Genomic DNA, 18,319 nt, shown 5'->3' with positions numbered 1-18,319 from the left:
ATGACAATCTATATCACTAAGCCACATGAGATAGTGGCTGTGTTGTTCTGGATAATAGACCAATGACAATCTATATCACTAAGCCACATGAGATAGTGTCTGTGTTGTTCTGGATAATAGACCAATGACAGTCTATATCACTAAGCCACATGAGACAGTGTCTGTGTTGTTCTGGATAATAGACCAATGACAACCAATATCACTAAGCCACATGAGACAGTGTCTGTGTTGTTCTGGATAATAGACCAATGACAATCTATATCACTAAGCCACATGAGACAGTGTCTGTGTTGTTCTGGATAATAGACCAATGACAATCTATATCACTAAGCCACATGAGACAGTGTCTGTGTTGTTCTGGATAATAGACCAATGACAATCTATATCACTAAGCCACATGAGACAGTGTCTGTGTTGTTCTGGATAATAGCCCAATGACAATCTATATCACTAAGCCACATGATCATGAGACAGTGTCTGTGTTGTTCTAGATAATAGCCCAATGTCAATCTATATCACTAAGCCACATGAGACAGTGTCTGTGTTGTTCTGGATAATAGACCAATGACAATCTATATCACTAAGCCACATGAGACAGTGTCTGTGTTGTTCTGGATAATAGACCAATGACAATCTATGTCACTAAGCCACATGAGACAGTGTCTGTGTTGTTCTGGATAATAGACCAATGACAATCTATATCACTAAGCCACATGAGACAGTGTCTGTGTTGTTCTGGATAATAGACCAATGACAATCTATATCACTAAGCCACATGAGACAGTGTCTGTGTTGTTCTGGATAATAGACCAATGACAATCTATATCACTAAGCCACATGAGACAGTGTCTGTGTTGTTCTGGATAATAGACCAATGACAATCTATATCACTAAGCCACATGAGACAGTGTCTGTGTTGTTCTGGATAATAGACCAATGACAATCTATATCACTAAGCCACATGAGACAGTGTCTGTGTTGTTCTGGATAATAGACCAATGACAATCTATATCACTAAGCCACATGAGACAGTGTCTGTGTTGTTCTGGATAATAGACCAATGACAATCTATATCACTAAGCCACATGAGACAGTGTCTTTGTTGTTCTGGATGTTGATTTACAGAGTTGAACTTTGTCTTACTACAAACAAGAATAAGGTCCTACTTGTTTTACCATTTTGATTAAACTTCATTTCTGTCATTATCATTTGATTAATTACTAGACAATGGTTTCAGCTTAGAAACAAAATTGAAAGCTTTTGAAAGTAGAGTTTAGAAATTCCTGTAGATGGCATGAGATAGAAAATGTTGATTATTTTGTTGACAGTTGATTCCAAATCCCAGTCATCGCGAGGCTGTGTAACAACTGACTCAGAAATGTATGACACAGGAGATGATGAAATTCTCGAAGCATGTGTACGAACGGCAGCAGCGCCCTCAAGTAGGCCCAACAGGGAACGAAAGCGGTCCAGTAAACATCGTAAATCATGTAGGTATTAAAGGGGGATCAATTTGAGATATTTATTGGTGGTTGATATTGTGTTGTAACTTTTGTGGTGGTGAATAAACTCAGAAACTGATGTACATGTGATATCTGTCTCTAGTAACATTCATGTATTCTGTAAATCTATCCTTTAGCAAAATTAATCTCTCAATATCTTTTCATAATCATCTTTAGAAGAAAATTATTTTATATTGGTAAAATTTCATGTCATTTTGTAATTTCCAATATTGACTTTGGAAATTGAGTGATTGATTTTGCTAAAAAATAATAGATTTACATTTTGTAAGATACTGTTTTCTCTAATCGGAGCTTTAAGTCAAACAAAAAGATTTCACAGAAATGTATATGCATGGAACAATTTTGGCCTTCCAAGGCTGTGACACAAACAGGGTGTGGATAATATGTTGATGAGACGATGACATTGTTTTACCCATAATTCCAGTGACGCCAAGAATAGACACGAGGTATTAGGTTTACACGCGGTTGCAGACAGGTAAACTATCGGTAAAAACCAATTATACTATTGTCTGATTGTCCCTACGACCCGGCCGTTATTTCTGGCCTGTTATATACCTGTTTGCCGTGCTTTTAATTAATTACAATCAAAAGCTGTTACGTTATATGTTATGTATGCATCAAATCAACATTAATTACTATTGATTATTATTGGTTATATACTAATAAACCAAATGCAATATTGTTTTAAATGTAGAATTGGACATAGAATTATGCTTTCAAAAACAATAATGGTGTTTTTATTTACATTTTTTTTTTTTTTTAATAAATATGTAATACCAGGTTGTAACTAGTCCTATCTTGCTGAAAAATCTTATATTGCATTTGGTTGATGGTTTCTGTGATTTTTCAGCATTGGAAATACAAATTTTTCCAGCTTTAATAAAACTGTTTCACAATCATTCTTTCACAACTTTCGGAGTTGAAAATTTTCAATGAATTATCAAAACTGGAAAATAGATGAAATTTTTAGAAATGATGGATAAATCCAGAACAGACTTTGATGTGATTAGAATTATTGTGATGACAGAGCAGGTTATGTTCAAAATATATTGCATGGTTCAATTGGTTACGGATTTAAGCTTCTCCATGACTAAGATTTATGAATGTTATACCGTCAGCTGATATTAAGTTTGTGCTGTCTGCTGCTCGTAAGGGGAATGTTGGTACACATTTTACTTCACAAAATCTTCAGATAAAAGCTGATGGTAAAACATTATTTTCTTGTGGATACACCATAACATTTATTTTGAGTTGATGAAAGGATTCCGTGCCACTCTTCGTAACCACCTGGAATATCGTACTAGATGTTATTGTGTTATTAATGACTTATATTACAGGTGCCCCTTCCTAATCCCCCTACCCCTAAACACCTCTAACAAAAATAACGTTTTATAACCCCCTTAATATTCAATCTTACTGTCTGACCGTTAAATGTTTAGTAGATGTTTAATTTTATTTTGGTACCCATTGTGATTGTTTCCCCAAACAAATACAAATGTAAGCTGTTCTATTGAGTGTCACTTACCCAAAACATCAAACTGTAGGCTGTTCTATTGAGTGTTTCTTACCCAAAACACACCAAACTGTAGGCTGTTCTATTATGTGTTAGATACTGCAAACCCCATCCATTTTCAGGCTGTGATATCAACTGTTACTCACCATAAAGACATCAAAAAAATAGACTGTTCTGTCAGTGGTCCTCTCCCCCTTCTCTTTTAAATCCTCTCTCTCTCTCTTTCTTCAATCAAGCCTTTATTGCGGTTCATAGAATGTCAAGAATTTCTCTTCAAATATCGTAGAAATTAAATGTCACCAATCAAGTAAAAATATTGTATTTTTTTATCTCTTAGTTTTCTAGTATCAAAATATTTTATCTAATTGTCATTCATTCCATTCATAAAAAAGAAGATTTGTAGATATTGGGTATTTTCCATTATATTATATTCACATGGAAATTTGGTGTTTGACACAGAAGACATGTTTTCTCCTAAATTATTTTCCACCTCATGGACCAATTATTTTAATTAGCACTTTGTTACCTATTGTATCACTGGAGAATCTAGCTGTATTTTGTCACCTGACCGTACTCCACATCACCTATTGTATCATGTGTCAGCCCCGTCAGATATACTATAGCCGTAGTAATTAGCACTGCCAATTTTGCGTTACTTAACCACTTGGTTTGGCATCTGTTTCAGCATTTTGGGATAGTGATACTGATCACTATTGATAGGTAAAGATCTGTGTGTTGGTTGTTGATAGGTAAAGATCTGTGTGTTGGTTGTTGCAGCATTCACTTTGTACTTTACCTATATCAGTACTCGCAGTCCCTATGTTACACTGTCAATGTGTTCGTCGCTCAGACAGCCTTTTCATTATTTGTTTCTATTCAGTTTTTGCATTTTTAGACATTTCATATCTCTATGTTGAGTAATGTTTTGTATAGTATTTACTAACATTAGACGCACAGCTCATCGCCATAGAGGCGAGAGAAAATTAGGCCACCCTCTCCATTAAATCCTGGTACATGTACCATGGTGTCACCAGTCTCGGTACTTGTAGCACTGCCCCTGTTTTGGCCAATTAATGATTTCTGCTAATTGTAGGTGTGGCTTTTTATCTGGACAAGCAAATGTCTTGTCTTGGGGCTAGATTGTGATGATGTGATTTAGTCATATCTAAATTATCCACCATATTTATTAGATAGTGGCTGATCTTGCTGAGAGAGAAATCAGCTTATCTTTTCAATCTAGAGATAGATGTTCTTGAGCTTAGAGATTATCAAATATCTGGCCATATTGACCCCTGCAATTTCATAATGAACTTTTCCAGCCTTCAAAATTAGAAGACTTTAAATAAGTTTTCAGGTATGAATAAGTAAAATTTCCACCACCTTTCCAAGATGATTTCATTTGTATGAATCAATTTTATCATGATTTCATAGGACGATTTCTTAATTATTTGTAATTGTTTGATTAGTAAATTACTTTCAATGATTGTTTTGTCTGAATTCAGCAAAAGTAAAGTCTAAAAACATAGAACACCGATAATCACAGTAGAATTAATCCAGTAAGTAAACGCTGTTGTGGAGTTACCTCCCCTGTGCTGTGGCATCTCCTAGATTTGGTGTGTACTGTCAACCAAATGTCCTTTCCTAAATTCTTCCAATATTTTTCTTAGAATTCTTTCCTTGTTTCATTTATGCAAGGAATGATTCCATTCTACCCTTGGAGTTTCTGTTCAACACAAAAAATGTCTCATGGCATATTTAAGATTAAAATTTAAACAAAGTCATTAACTTAAAAAATAAAGATTTAAAATTGCGCAAAATTATTTACAGATCTAAGAAAAATGTATGTTATCAGACACTATCATGTGTTAAATCTTTTCCTGCGACCACCAAATTACTGACCAAGATCATTAATTTGTTTAGAAATAAAACACTAGAGCATCACATTCCACAGTGTTATTTCCTGTGATATTCACACTCATTACAGAAGTGGTGTTCCATTTCACGACTGACAAAGATGTGTTTTCTCACAATAGAAAAACAATCTGATACAGTGTATCGATTGTCAATACATCTTTCTTGTAGTTCTAAATTGATGGCAACAAAGATCTTATTTAAATCCATATTTTACCCAAACAAAATTTGAAGAATAATTTGATTATATATTTTCAAAAGTTAAAGCAAAATTTACATCTTAAAAGGCACAAACTTTACAAGAAAGTGACATTGCACAGCTGCTAACACAATTGTTTTAGATATGTATATGCTGGCATGTCGGTTTGTGAATGCAAGTGAATGGGGTTCAATTGTTTAAGTTATCAAATTTTGTTCAGTTGATTTTATTTTTATTTTTAAGCATGGTCGTTTGGATTAGAACTCTTTATATGAAGTAGATATATAATACTTGCATTTTAACTTTAAAAGTTAATGTGAAAATTCAATGTGTGGCTTTGTTGTTGTAAATTGTGGCCTTCAATGTCTATTAGGTTAAAATGAAAAGTAATTGCACAACGCAAAAATTAATTTTATTTTTGTAGATCATAGTTTTCCATAAATCTTCACAATATTAAATTCTTTTCTCTTTGAAATAATTATGTAAAATCAGAAACAGATCTATAAATAATGAACAAAATAATTAAAAAGAAAGAAGTCTTTTTATTCAATATTTATGTACCGGTATGTATTATATACATGTATCTATATACTGGAATGCTGAAATTATACATGATATTTTATTGCATTCACAATACATATCATAAAGATGGTGTAACAAAGAGTTGACATGTTGTGAAGATTAGCATGTACCAGGTAGTATTATGAACAGCCCATGCTCTAGCAGTCTAGAATTGTCATCTGATTTGATTTTCTTATTTTATGGAGTTATCTGTTCTTGATAATAGATGGTATTCTTAGAACATTGATTTATACAAGTTGTCACCACTTTCTGAGCAATCACAACTTTCTCACACAAACTGATGACATCACAATTTAAAACCTGTCTATAAGAAAAGATAACTCTGAAATATGAAAAGAAATGAATAGATATAGGGTGAATGCAAGAAATACATGAAAATTCTAGTCCTTATTTTAGAGTGCTCTCCCCTTGTTTGCGTAGGTTTTAGCCTGGAATGTTTTTCTCTTTATTCCAAATAGTTAGAAATGAAGAAATACTTGAGAATATTTGACATGTGATGACTTTTGTTGATGATAGATTTATGATATATCACACACATATATAATAGTGTATGTCTGATCACCAGAGGATATAGATGTTCTTGTATTCTTGCTATATTTAAATACATATTCCCAGTTGTGGTCACCAATTGTGCAATATAGTTACCAAGTAGTGTCCCCTTACTGAATGATTTAGAAGTACAGTTTGTATCATGAAATATTTATCTATTATGTAATGTTAGTTAAAAAGTTAGACAAATTATATATCTACATTATGCCATTTTCATAGTTAATGAAACCCTCCTAAAATCTTCTACTTCAGTACATCTTATTATCAAGGGTATTGAATACCAAAGCAGGCAAAAAATTTAATGTTATATTTGAAGTTTCTGTTGAATATTCTAGTCTCTACTGTGGAGGGTATCATAGACTGTGGATATGGTTCGTACTTTATATAGACTGCTGTCTTGATTTAAATGTCTTGTGAGCCTATTGTGTGTATACTGTCTCCTCGTGTCACCTGATGTATCACTGTTTTATATAGGAATCTGACCTGGAGATTGTCATGACTAATCTGTACTTGTCCTGTTACAGTGAGACGAACGCTGAAGAGTGGGCTTACAGCAGAAGAATGGGAAACTGTAGCTGCTTACTCTGATGCCGTTTAAACATCTACATGGCTATACACATAAAAAACAACGGATTTAGGATCAAACCTGGATGTGATGCTTGATATCATTACATGAGATCTTTGTATTGGAATTACTTCCATGAATTACCACTGTATTCATGGCTATGAAACGCTTGCTATCCAATCAAATGGTGTCGTCTAGAATACTACAACCTGCCAGTCAGCTGTCATAGGAGGAGACATGGCTCTATCAGTCTGCACTGTCTCGTGTACATACATACTGTAATGTGTATTTGTCATGCAAACAATTTAAAATGTGATTAATTCAGTATTCATTCATCTATGTGCTCTCAAGTCTTTCAACCAACCAACACATACATATATAATGTACATCATTATCAGACTCCCTCCATCCTCATCGTTGTATCCATTGACAGGAGTCTGGAGATTCATCGTCTGTCATTTTGTATGAGATTATTACTGTTAACATGCAGGGCAGGTTCTCCTGTAGAGATGTCTAATATCTTTAGTCCATGGTTATTTATTGTCTTTTATATAATACACAAGCTTGCCTATTTTAGTGTGTATTTGAGCTATCTGTCTCATCATAAAGTCTGTGGTAGTTTGAGAAACTGAAACCAAAGCCGTACTTTTCTGCTTTCTTTTAGCTGTTAGGAGTTATTTTTAGTGTGATTTTTCCTATGGTGTTTTTAGACTCTTTTAAGTCCTGATCAATAGAAGCAAATTTAGAATAAGCTACATATGGAAAGCATTCACATACAAATATACCATTTACAGAAATTATTTAACTTCAGGGAAATGATCGAAACTAAACTGTAATTTAAATGTGTATAAGTATTTACTAATATATATCAATATATATTATGTACATATTTGTGTATCTGATCTGTATCAAATCCATCAATGATTTATGACATATTATCCTCATTATTATGCTGCCTTCTAGTCAATCATTATAAAGCTTTCACACAAGTCATTTTCATATTGTAAAGCCATGTAAAACAAATCTTCAAGATCAGTGAAACAAAAGTTTACCAACAGCTACAGGCGACATAAATATATATCAAAAGTTGTGTTAAAAATATAATATGTCATTGTGCAAAAAAAAAACTCTCATTTGAAATTGCTGTCGAGAAAATATTCATCAAAATATTGGGAACTGTAATATGTTTTATTGTTGTTTCAGTATCAGAAATCCATAATGTAAGATGAAAATTTTAAGGACTCTTTATGGATATTTAAGATGTCAAAGTAACAATGTTCAAGGCTGTTTTAACTATTTTAATCTGTGTCGACAATTGTTGGACTTAAAGCGAGTGTATATCAATCAATAAAATACTATAATACATTATCTAAAATCACGTGTAACCCATCTGTGTGAGACTTGTATCCATCTATAACATAAATATGTAATCTTTGTCACAACTTTCACAAGTAAAAACGATACCAGGTCTACTTAAAATGTCCAGCATTATAACCTCTCCTTTATAACACCATGTACTGCCATTGGTTGTTGTTATGACGATCAGTATCTTATAGGCGGTTTCTGCAACGAATTCTCAAAATATTTGTAGATATTAAAATTATTATTTATATGTTTTGTTTTAAAACTTATGAACAAATGTAAAAAAAAAAAGAACAAATATTAAAATACTTTTTTTATCTTTTTTTTTTCTACAAGAAAAAGTGCTTGAGATGATTTTATGTGAATGTGTATTTAACAAACATGTAACACCATGTAACAAATGTTTCCCAGAACAATGAATTATACTCTTTATATCTGTGATCTTACCAACTTGTCTGTATCAACTCTTGTCTAGATTTAACGGTTGCATGTCCTACTGTCACGAATCTCGGTCGTTTTGTACATTAGACCACTATTATAAGACCTTTGACATCAGTAACTAATATAATATGCCCTAATGTTGTAAATTGAAGTAATGTATATTTTCTGCCCAATATATTTATTACAAGTTTTATCCTATTATCTTATCAATTTTGACACTATGATCAATTGTTTTAACATAGTTTTAAGAGTGAAGTTGTGTTCATTAGTTGAAGTACATAATGTATATTGTTTCCTGAAAAATGGTTTTAAATTGATATATTCTGTGAAATACATTCACACTGTTGGATTTATCTTGGGTCAAAATATAGCCCTTCTTTGTGAGTTTTGGTATTTCTGTTGCATTTAAGCCTCAAAGCAAGTTATCCCACTTTATATCAGTATTACAACAATGTGCCACCAGGGGTACATGCATATTGACTGCCCTCTAGTGGCAACTTTTAGCAATATTTAGATGTCTTTAGCTAATGCTAGAATATGTTAGCCTGCTAAGCAGCACTAGTTGTTAATGTGAGGCGACAGCAGTGTCTCCTCCATTAATTTCCATCATTAGCTTCTGTGTCGTGGTCCTCACAAACTAGTCACTATTATTTGTTATCCATTGTGTATGTTACCATGCCGACACAGCGGCCATGGCTGTCATGGTCACATGATTGTGTAAATTTTGCCATTCATTAAACCGGATTGTCTCTCACAAAGTGTGAACAAATGTCTATTCCACTAAAATTATGTTTTATATAACTATTGCAAATTCCTGCCATATTTTGTGTACTGATTTTTTCTTTGAACAGAAACTTAGAAACATTAAAGGATTTGTATCAAAGTGTAAAATCGTCTTTGTTTTATTTATATATGGTGTAACTAACTCATCAACTGTACCAAGTATTTGGTCCAGGATGCCTGGAAAGATACATTAGGAGATAGGTCCCTGTGTGGAATGATATTTGGGCCGTTTACGTTTATTCAGAACAAACAATTGAAGCGTTCATTAAATTAATTATTTCAAGTACATGCAGTTTTTGATACAAGACTATGAGGGCTTTGTCAAGGCTCATCTGAAAACAATATAAAATCACCAGATCAATGTTTAATTCATAAACCAACAATTAGGTCCAAACAGTCAAACCATATAATCGAAAATGGCCCACGAATTATTCATGTTTCTAAGATAAAAGGTCAAGGTCATTATCTCTGAAAGTTTATGTGGATGTAAATGAACACCAAAACTAATTATGTAATATTTAGTCATTTATTATCGAGTAAATATGACGTAAGCCCGGGAGGCTTATTCACCCAGGATTTGAACAGATCAAGTTGTTTTAAACATCTCCATGCCCTTTGGTAGTCTGTCGCCATGGCTTTGTAATCAGCATATATCACATCAGCTGGCTGTTTGTCTGACCTGAAAATAGAAACAGGACATATATATCTGGTGAGAGGAAACCAAGCAGACTGGAGCCATCTCAGCAGAACACCAGTGACTACAACTAGAACCAGGAATACTGTGAATGTACTTAATTAGTGCAAATGCAGAAAACTAAATTATAATTGATTATTGTGAATATAAATTTACACAATTAAAAGGTTCAAACCAAAATTACCCTTTTACAAACATAAGTACTGTACATCAAATCACTCTTCAAAGACAGTGCGAAAATGGCTAAAATAAAACTAGGACAGGAAAGGAATGGACATGCAAACACTTCATCCCACATCTCAATTCAATTGTGGAGGCAAAGGATCTAGATCACTGCCACTACAATATTACATTTATGAATAAAACAGACCTCTCCTTCCCTCCTAGTGCTATATATTTTCTGCACTTACTATGACCTTTGACCAGAAAATTTATGTTCACAGGCCCACTACCTTTCCGAAACGGCTTTTAATTTTCAAAATGTAAATGTAAAACAAGATCAATAATTTTGTAGAGTCACAAAAGTTATTACCTACCATTAATACTACATATATCATCACTTTCTAAACAATTTAATTAAAATGAATTAAATGTTAACTTTCATAACATGGGTTGTCTTATGTTTCCCGCCGTCATCCTAAATACCGCGCGGTAGTTGACTATCACTGCGCAAGACGACAAAACAGCGAAATGACTCTCCACTATTATCATATATTACGGAAGAAATCTGGCATATGTTTGGTGTTGTAACCTCATCTTAGGCCATTGGTATATTTTTTCTAATGTTATTAATGTTTTTTTAAGAAACCTTTATGTTTTGCTCCGTAAAGGTAATGGGCCTTTAAATAAGAAATAACAACAGTACTATTTTGATCTGTAGTCAGTTGCCTTTTGACAAACTTTGATTCAAAGCGTAATCACAACATATTACATCCTAAATTGATTAAAATGTTGACCTTGACTATCAATTATTGACCATTGAGCAGCTGACTCCTTGTTTAATTCCAACCATCAATAACTTTGATCAGTGGCCAGATGACCTATGATTCATATATGGATAAATTATGGTTTTGCAATGTTTGTGTGACCATTCATTTCAATGTCAAGGTCATGTAGACATAATAGCAGTACACTGCACATCTACTTCAGATGATTTATGTACCCTCCAACTTTCAACAGGATAACTTTGCAACAGTTCAAGTGTTGTGCCCTAACAAAAGTTATTTGTATCAGTTGAAGAAGAATCAGCACAAATACAATATGCAGAACTTCATTCTTCATTTAAGGGAGAAAATGGCAAAGACTTACAAATTCACAAATTTAGAACAAGTTGACGAAGAACCAGCAGAAAACTATCAAATACAATATTTGTCAACTTTCATTCTTCATTTGAAGCAGTAAAATGGTATAAAGCAAAGATAAATAAATCATACATTTAGCTTAGAAATTATCATGGTTTGAAGACTTGGGCAAGTGCTGTAGAGAACCAATTATAGCTATGAAATACTGATGATATGGTTACTTACAACTCACTTTACTATAGTGACCTTTATATTGTGGAAGAAACCAACATTGGCTCACCTTATTAAGAGATAGCGTTTGTCCTCCGGGATCATCTCCAGTACTTGTATAAATCGACGAAACAACTCCATACTGCAAACTTTACTTCTGAAACACAAATAATAACCTAAATAAAATGATGATGCACTGTATATTTGCACATTAATAATTTTGCATACTTCAAAGGTGGATCTATAGTGTCTATGCTAACTTAGGGGTTTCTCCCTCAAGTTTAATGAACCTCCTTTAATCATCAGGGTCTTAATGGCAACACTACAAATATTAATCACCATTACTAGTTATATCTTTATAGTCAGTATATTAATTGCTAATAGAGTTGTTTGAACAAGAGTGATGGTTTTTATCGCAAGTTAAGTCATTACAATGATGGCATATGTTTAATACTAATACATAAAATTGATAGTAATAGCCATTTACAAACAAGTAAGATGAAAGTGCTTTCAATACAGATACCTCGGTAATTCTTGAAAAGCCTTCAATGAAATAAAATCGCTTCTATCATAGTTTCCTATCATTTGATTGACAGGAAATTATGTCAGAAGATATTCTATCAGTCCATGCATACAGCTTACCTGACCTTTGGCATATAGAGCATCTTTTTAGTAGCTCCATGCTGTCTACCATTTACCAGTACCTGGTGGAAATTCTGTCCCTGTCGACAGTGCCAGGTTATTGCTGAAACATGAGAAGAATTGATGTTCGACGGGAAGACCATCCTCAATAGTCAGATAGGAGAACATTTTTTTGTAGGATGTAGTTACAATAGAACTTGTGTTAACTAACTTATTTTGTGTTTTCATGCCTAACAACTTTTTCACAGCAATTTAATTTCACAATTTACAGTCATAATATACATCTATTTCAAATATACTAAAAATACTTTTGTGGCAATTCATTTTTCACAATTTCTTATAGAATTTAATCACATGCGAAAAAAATAAGACGGTTTATAGTAGTGGTACTTAACGTCAGGTAACCTAAAATATTGAAAAAAACTTAAATAAGGAAAATACAAAAAGTACTTTAGACGTTTTGAAAATTAATAACAACATGGATATTTGGAACATTCCTTAAAAACATGTTATTTTTTATAAAAGTTTTCCAATGTCTTTTATTTCAATCACAAGTCATAATGGGATTTGACCTTTACCTACATTTTAATATGACCTTAACCTACATTACACTTACACATTGGACATGGTGCTAAGGATCCTATATACATTTCTTCCAATGAAATACGTGAGTCTGGAAAAACTTTGGAAGATTGGAGAAGTTGTGGATTTCCATGGCGATATCCAACAGGAAGTTGGTCCACAGCTTTACTTCTTTCTATCACAGCTCTGTCTAAGGCAGCACAACTGTAGGGGCAGCTACAATGAAAATGTACATAGTTTATGGTAATATGATATTAACACTTAACAAGAGGCCCATGGGGCTTAACTGTCACCTGAGTTTGATATAAAATGAAACAAAAACATATAAACACTATATATTGGCCTATCAGGCTCTTGAGGTCAGTCAGTGATTTTATCAATTTGATCATTAAATCTATGAATAATATTTGATAAGGTTCCATCAAATCTCTGAACTCAAAATGAAATTGAAGTCATTTTGATATCTTTTGGTACCCTGCCACTCTGGCCCCTGGGGGTCAGTCAGGACCAATATGAATATAACATTAAAATGCTATCTCAGACTAATAATTCTAACCAAGTTTGACTCATTTCCTTTTAAAATTGAGCAAATTATACTCATAAATGTGTTTTTTTCCTTTATAAACTATAGACCCATCCCCAGGGGAAAATCTGAGACCTATAGAAGGGTCATGAAATTCACAATTTTTGTAGAGGGCCTTTAGACCTTTTAATCTGTCAAGAGTATTTGATTCTAAATCATCTAAGAGTGGAGAAGGAGATTTTTGAAATTTTAGTCAATTTTACCCCCTTTTGGCCCCTCCTACAGCACCCCTTGTAATTCACAATCTTAATTAGCCTTATACCTTTGAAGGTTTATGTGCAAAATTTCATGGAATTCGCTTCAGCAGTTTTGAAGGAGAAGTCGAAAATGTAATTTTTTCACAGACACCTAATGGACACGACACGACAATGGACATATAAAGGCAATTTGAATAGGTAATTTGATTTTCAGGTGACCACTTAGAGGCTATTTTGCTGATAGGAGTTTTGTATAACCTAATCCATTTGAAAACAAAACTATTGCAGAAGAAAATTTTTATCATCCCAATATTGTTTATGATGTTTGATACGTGAATTACATTTCCAGTATATGGACCTACCTGCCTATAATAATGGTATCAAAGTAGACTGGATGGGACAGGAAATTGGAGAGTAATGCCCCTTGACAACCGACAACATTCCAGCGAGCGAGTTTGTCACTGCAGGACATTGAGAGTGTCCTGTCCCCACGGCCAGGTTTGGTCCTCAGTACTCCCACTGTATGGTAGCCGTGCCCCGCCATGTGACAATCCTGGTCTCCCCCGGGTACACATTTAGCCCCTGTTCTATGTATGTCGCCTTCTGGACAATGTCCTACCTTTCCAGTTTCTACAGCACATGTATGATGATTAGTTTGTAAACTAAAAGCAGTTGAATCTTCTACAGTATCACATGCCTTTGAGTCTTTAACATCCTCTGTAACCATTCTGTTCATATGTCCTTGACCTTCACGATGAATAGATGACCTTGACTTCTTTGTCTGTGTTTCATCAGTAATAAAGGGGTATGATTTACGTTTTGTGGTATGATTCTGATCCCTGAAGGCCAGGACCGGTAGACTAGAATACTGAGAACTGCTATTAGATCCAAACTGATGGTGACCTTCACCTCCTGTCTGTGCATGACCTTCACCTTGGTTAGACTGACATTGCTGAGATTTACTGTTTACTGTAAAGCCAGTATTGTCCATTGTATCACTTTCCTTAGGAAATATAGAGGCATCGCCACCTTTAAGTAATACATGTACATACAAAAACTTATTTTGTGGGAAAAATTCATGTTTAACTTTTATTTTTTCAAAGTGTGAATAAAACCCTAAAAATTAAAGATTTGTTTCAACAATAACACATTCTTTTCAAATTAGAGAATCAAAAGTGATATACCTTTTCTATAACATTGGTAACCTATCTTTGCACATTACAGAGTTATCTGCCCATGTGGGTAGGTATTGATTGTACTTTTGATTTTCTTATTTGAAAATGATGTGTTATTATTGATTCACACTTTGAAAAACATCAAAATTGATCTTCAAATTTTGTTTACACCTTGGTATGTCTGATCTCTGTAAGGTCAAGGCTGAAATAACCAAATTACAAAATGTACAAAGAAATGCCAAGATTGGTTATGATGATCCTACATGTTTGTTAAAATGATATCAGACAGCCAAGAACTATTGGAAGAAGTCACACTTCACTGATCTTTGAGATTAAGGTTAAAATCTTAAACCTAACAAAAATGTGTGAGTGGTGAATCTTTAACAAAATGCAGGAAATGTTATACATACAAGGTGTGTGACTAGAAAAGAAATGGAACCGGATCCCATCCTTGACCTTGACCTTGCAGTTATCAGTGACCTCTAATACTGGACTGTCCTGGTCAGTATAAACAAGGACCAGCTGATCATAAAGGTAGCTTTAAAGGAATAAAAAATGTTACATTAAGTATTTTCCTAGAATAGATATGGTGAGACATACAAACACATTACTGGTAAGTGCTAAGAAATACACTGTAAATATGGCACAATACAGATTGCGCTAAACATTATCAATTCCTACAATCATATCATTCATGTACCTGGTAGTTGCTATATCAAACACATACAATAATTACAATACAGAGTTTATATTCTAGTGCAACTTTTCTTGAGAAAAGCCATTAAAATGAGCCAGTAACTTCTTAAATATGAAAACTTGCTACTATTAAAACCCATGTGAGAACAGTTGATCAGATCAGTACCTTAAAAACGCCCTCCTGGCCAATACTTCAGCGTGACTGTCATTGATTATGTCACCTGTAAAAATGCCAAAGTGTATCACTCTAAACAACAAAGAGGTATAGTAATAGAGAAGGCCTTGGTACTAAACTCAAAAAGTCAAGAGTTTTACATCAGATACAAATTCTCCATTATTATTGCCTATGGTACCTATAAAAGGCTGATTTATTTGGATATCATATAAATTTAGGTACATGTTGATGTTTCTAATCATGATTACACAACCCATTCTGTCCATCAGACTTTGACATCCATACACTATAATATCTGTATTACAACATTAAAAACATACAGTTTAGTCTATCTCACCTCAGTGTTATGGAATTAATTAAGGTTAAGATCATTCACTATTAAAACAAACTTAGAAAACTTTTACCTAGGATATCTCTACAGAAATGGTACGTGCACCAAAAGATATCTAATGTAATGTAAGCTGTCAGAATATTGTCTTAAGTCTGGTACATCAGGGTAAGAGCATCCTCGATAATTCAGGGGCTACTACAGATAAGACAAGCAGAGGTAATGTGGGACCATCAAAAAAACTCTACATGGATGATTTAAAACTACGACCAGCATATAAAGTATGTGCTATTTGACCCACTATTGACAATATCTCACCATTATCTCTCAGTAAAGACATCCCAATACATCTGGATCCAGTTCCTATAGAAACCACATCAATGATGTCATCTTCACCTGCAAGATCATGATCACCACTGGTTTTCATTTCAATTTTTCTTTAATTATATTTCTTAATTACCAAAATCTATTAAATCAAACAAGACTGACTTTTGACATAACTGTAAAATCAGAATTTAAAAGATTAATAAGAATTAAAGTCTTACAGGTGCTTTTACTGGTTGTCATGATAACTGCTGCCATTAAGGTCCATTCTTTGCCCTGTTGTGGCTTCCCTTCCTTTGGTAGACCTTGGTATTGTTGATAACATAAGTTGGCCACAGTATCAGCAAATTCTTCCCCTCTACAAGTGGCCATTATATATGGATCCTGACAAATCAAATGAACACTAGTTGTTGATCCTATAAAAAAGCGTTCTCTTCATTACAGGTAAGATTATTGATTAAAGCTACATTCTTAAGTATTACTCTCATTAAATTCACTCTATGACATATATTTCATCCTCTGACTTGGATTAATTAACGTTCTTTAATTGTACTTTATTCGTCAATTTAATGTAAAGATCATGTGAATTTATTCCACGTCTGACAATTTTTTTTTTTCTTTCTTGATCCCAAACTTTAACCTCCTGGTGATTGACAGGTCACTCAGCCAAGACAGAATGTGAGGTCAAATTCACAAGAACGATGTCATTTTTATGATTGTTCAGTATCTTCTTTTTTCTGGATTCATGGGAAAGGTATATGTTTAATAAATATTTTTTGTTAGGAAATTGTGGTGTTTTTTTCCAGTATACTTCCATGTTATTTCAGTGATATTATTATTACATTCTGAATCTTCAAAAACAAAATTGACTGGAAGTCATTTGCGAAGGCTTATATACACTCTTATTCTAGTTTAAGTGAAAAAATCTTTTCCTATGCAATAAAGTAGCATCTCATTCAAGTGAAACCAAGTAAATTAACCCATCAATTTGCTTATGTTTTGAATTTGTCATCTATTACAAGATAAACAGAATACACTGTCAGTATCTTTGACACACAGTCAAGACTGACATAACTAAAGCCATGTCATTTTATATCTTTCCTAAGTCTCACGCCAAAATAAACCTTAAAAGATACTAACCATATATTTTATATATACCGGTTTATATATTATGACTATATGGGGCATTAAATTGATATCAAGCTAAAAAAGTTAGCTGCAGTTGTGGTTCATAATAAATTTAGCTTTCTTATGTTCTGTGTTTCTCTCTCTATATACATTATATGTAAATCTTCTTGAAAAATATGCATATAGATCTATATATGTTTGTGACTTGAATATTAACATATTATTACAAATAATGATTGGAACTTTCATGGCTTAAAACCGTTTCAAAGAAACATAGTTATATGTATATTTACCTCAGATTTAAAGCTGCAAATGCATGTTATTTTTCAAAATTGCCATTATTTTATACGTGAATGCAGTCCAGTACAAAGTTTTCTATCAGAATCAAAAGTAAATGACTTAATTTACTTTCCTTCCATATAGTTTATGCCTGTCAGGATTAATGTCTGAAATCTGAATGCAGCAAGATCGACCAAACTGCATGCTGATCTGTTTACACTACAGGAAATAGAAATGTTAACACAGGGGAAGTAACTCTTAATAAAAATGTTAAACTACCATAATATTAATCTAATGAAAATAGGCTGGGTTTGGAAATTTGCAAAAATATTTTTTAATACCAGTTTCAGGTTCACAACGATTAAATCTGACAATCTGTCATGTAGGGCCTAACCCTTCATTGATATAAAGTTATAAGCTCAAAATCATGATGTTGATATATATTTTTTCTAATTCATCAGAAATATATATGTACTGTATGTATATAGAAATATATGAAAACGTTAGCGAAAAGGAATGCCGTGTTGATATTTTTTTTCTTAATATCTACTGATGCACAACGTCTTTAAAAGTTTAA

General features: G+C 33.2%; 2 protein-coding genes across 21 annotated transcripts in view; one reads left to right on the top strand and one right to left on the bottom strand.

Annotated features, from left to right (window-relative positions):
- The window catches only part of LOC138315899 (FH1/FH2 domain-containing protein 3-like), a 134,773-nt gene extending 125,237 nt beyond the window's left edge, over positions 1-9,536 (top strand). For 9 of the 17 annotated variants that reach the window (XM_069257245.1, XM_069257242.1, XM_069257235.1 and 6 more), the window contains 2 exons: positions 1,329-1,490; positions 6,802-9,536. In XM_069257245.1, the coding sequence (XP_069113346.1) occupies positions 1,329-1,490; positions 6,802-6,875 (236 nt within the window). In that variant the 3' untranslated portion in view covers positions 6,876-9,536. Of the gene's footprint in view, positions 1-1,328; positions 1,491-1,947; positions 2,010-3,721; positions 3,757-4,538; positions 4,593-6,801 lie in introns of those variants that run through there. The other 8 variants (XR_011207553.1, XR_011207551.1, XR_011207552.1 and 5 more) reach the window with 8 other exon arrangements.
- Positions 9,537-9,935: 399 nt separating this feature from the next.
- On the bottom strand, positions 9,936-17,989 carry LOC138315901 (tRNA-specific adenosine deaminase 1-like). Of its 4 annotated transcripts, none has more exons than XM_069257254.1 (10): positions 17,872-17,989; positions 16,557-16,751; positions 16,330-16,407; positions 15,675-15,729; positions 15,223-15,350; positions 14,000-14,666; positions 12,892-13,073; positions 12,276-12,378; positions 11,704-11,790; positions 9,936-10,107 (listed from the first exon to the last, which is right to left on the bottom strand). In XM_069257254.1, the coding sequence occupies exons 2-10, from the start codon at positions 16,705-16,707 to the stop codon at positions 9,951-9,953; spliced, it is 1,608 nt and encodes a 535-aa protein (XP_069113355.1). In that variant the 5' UTR covers positions 16,708-16,751; positions 17,872-17,989; the 3' UTR covers positions 9,936-9,950. The 4 variants fall into 4 exon arrangements, with proteins under 4 accessions (XP_069113355.1, XP_069113353.1, XP_069113354.1 ...); XM_069257252.1 differs by having other exon boundaries at positions 17,757-17,982; XM_069257253.1 differs by having other exon boundaries at positions 16,557-16,719; positions 17,757-17,982.
- Positions 17,990-18,319: the final 330 nt, after the last annotated feature.

Source organism: Argopecten irradians, chromosome 2 (assembly GCF_041381155.1).
Source record: "Argopecten irradians isolate NY chromosome 2, Ai_NY, whole genome shotgun sequence".
Taxonomy (NCBI): Eukaryota; Metazoa; Mollusca; class Bivalvia; order Pectinida; family Pectinidae; genus Argopecten; species Argopecten irradians.
The sequence above is the reverse complement of the archived record's forward strand: the minus strand, read 5'-3'. Positions and strand labels throughout refer to the sequence as shown.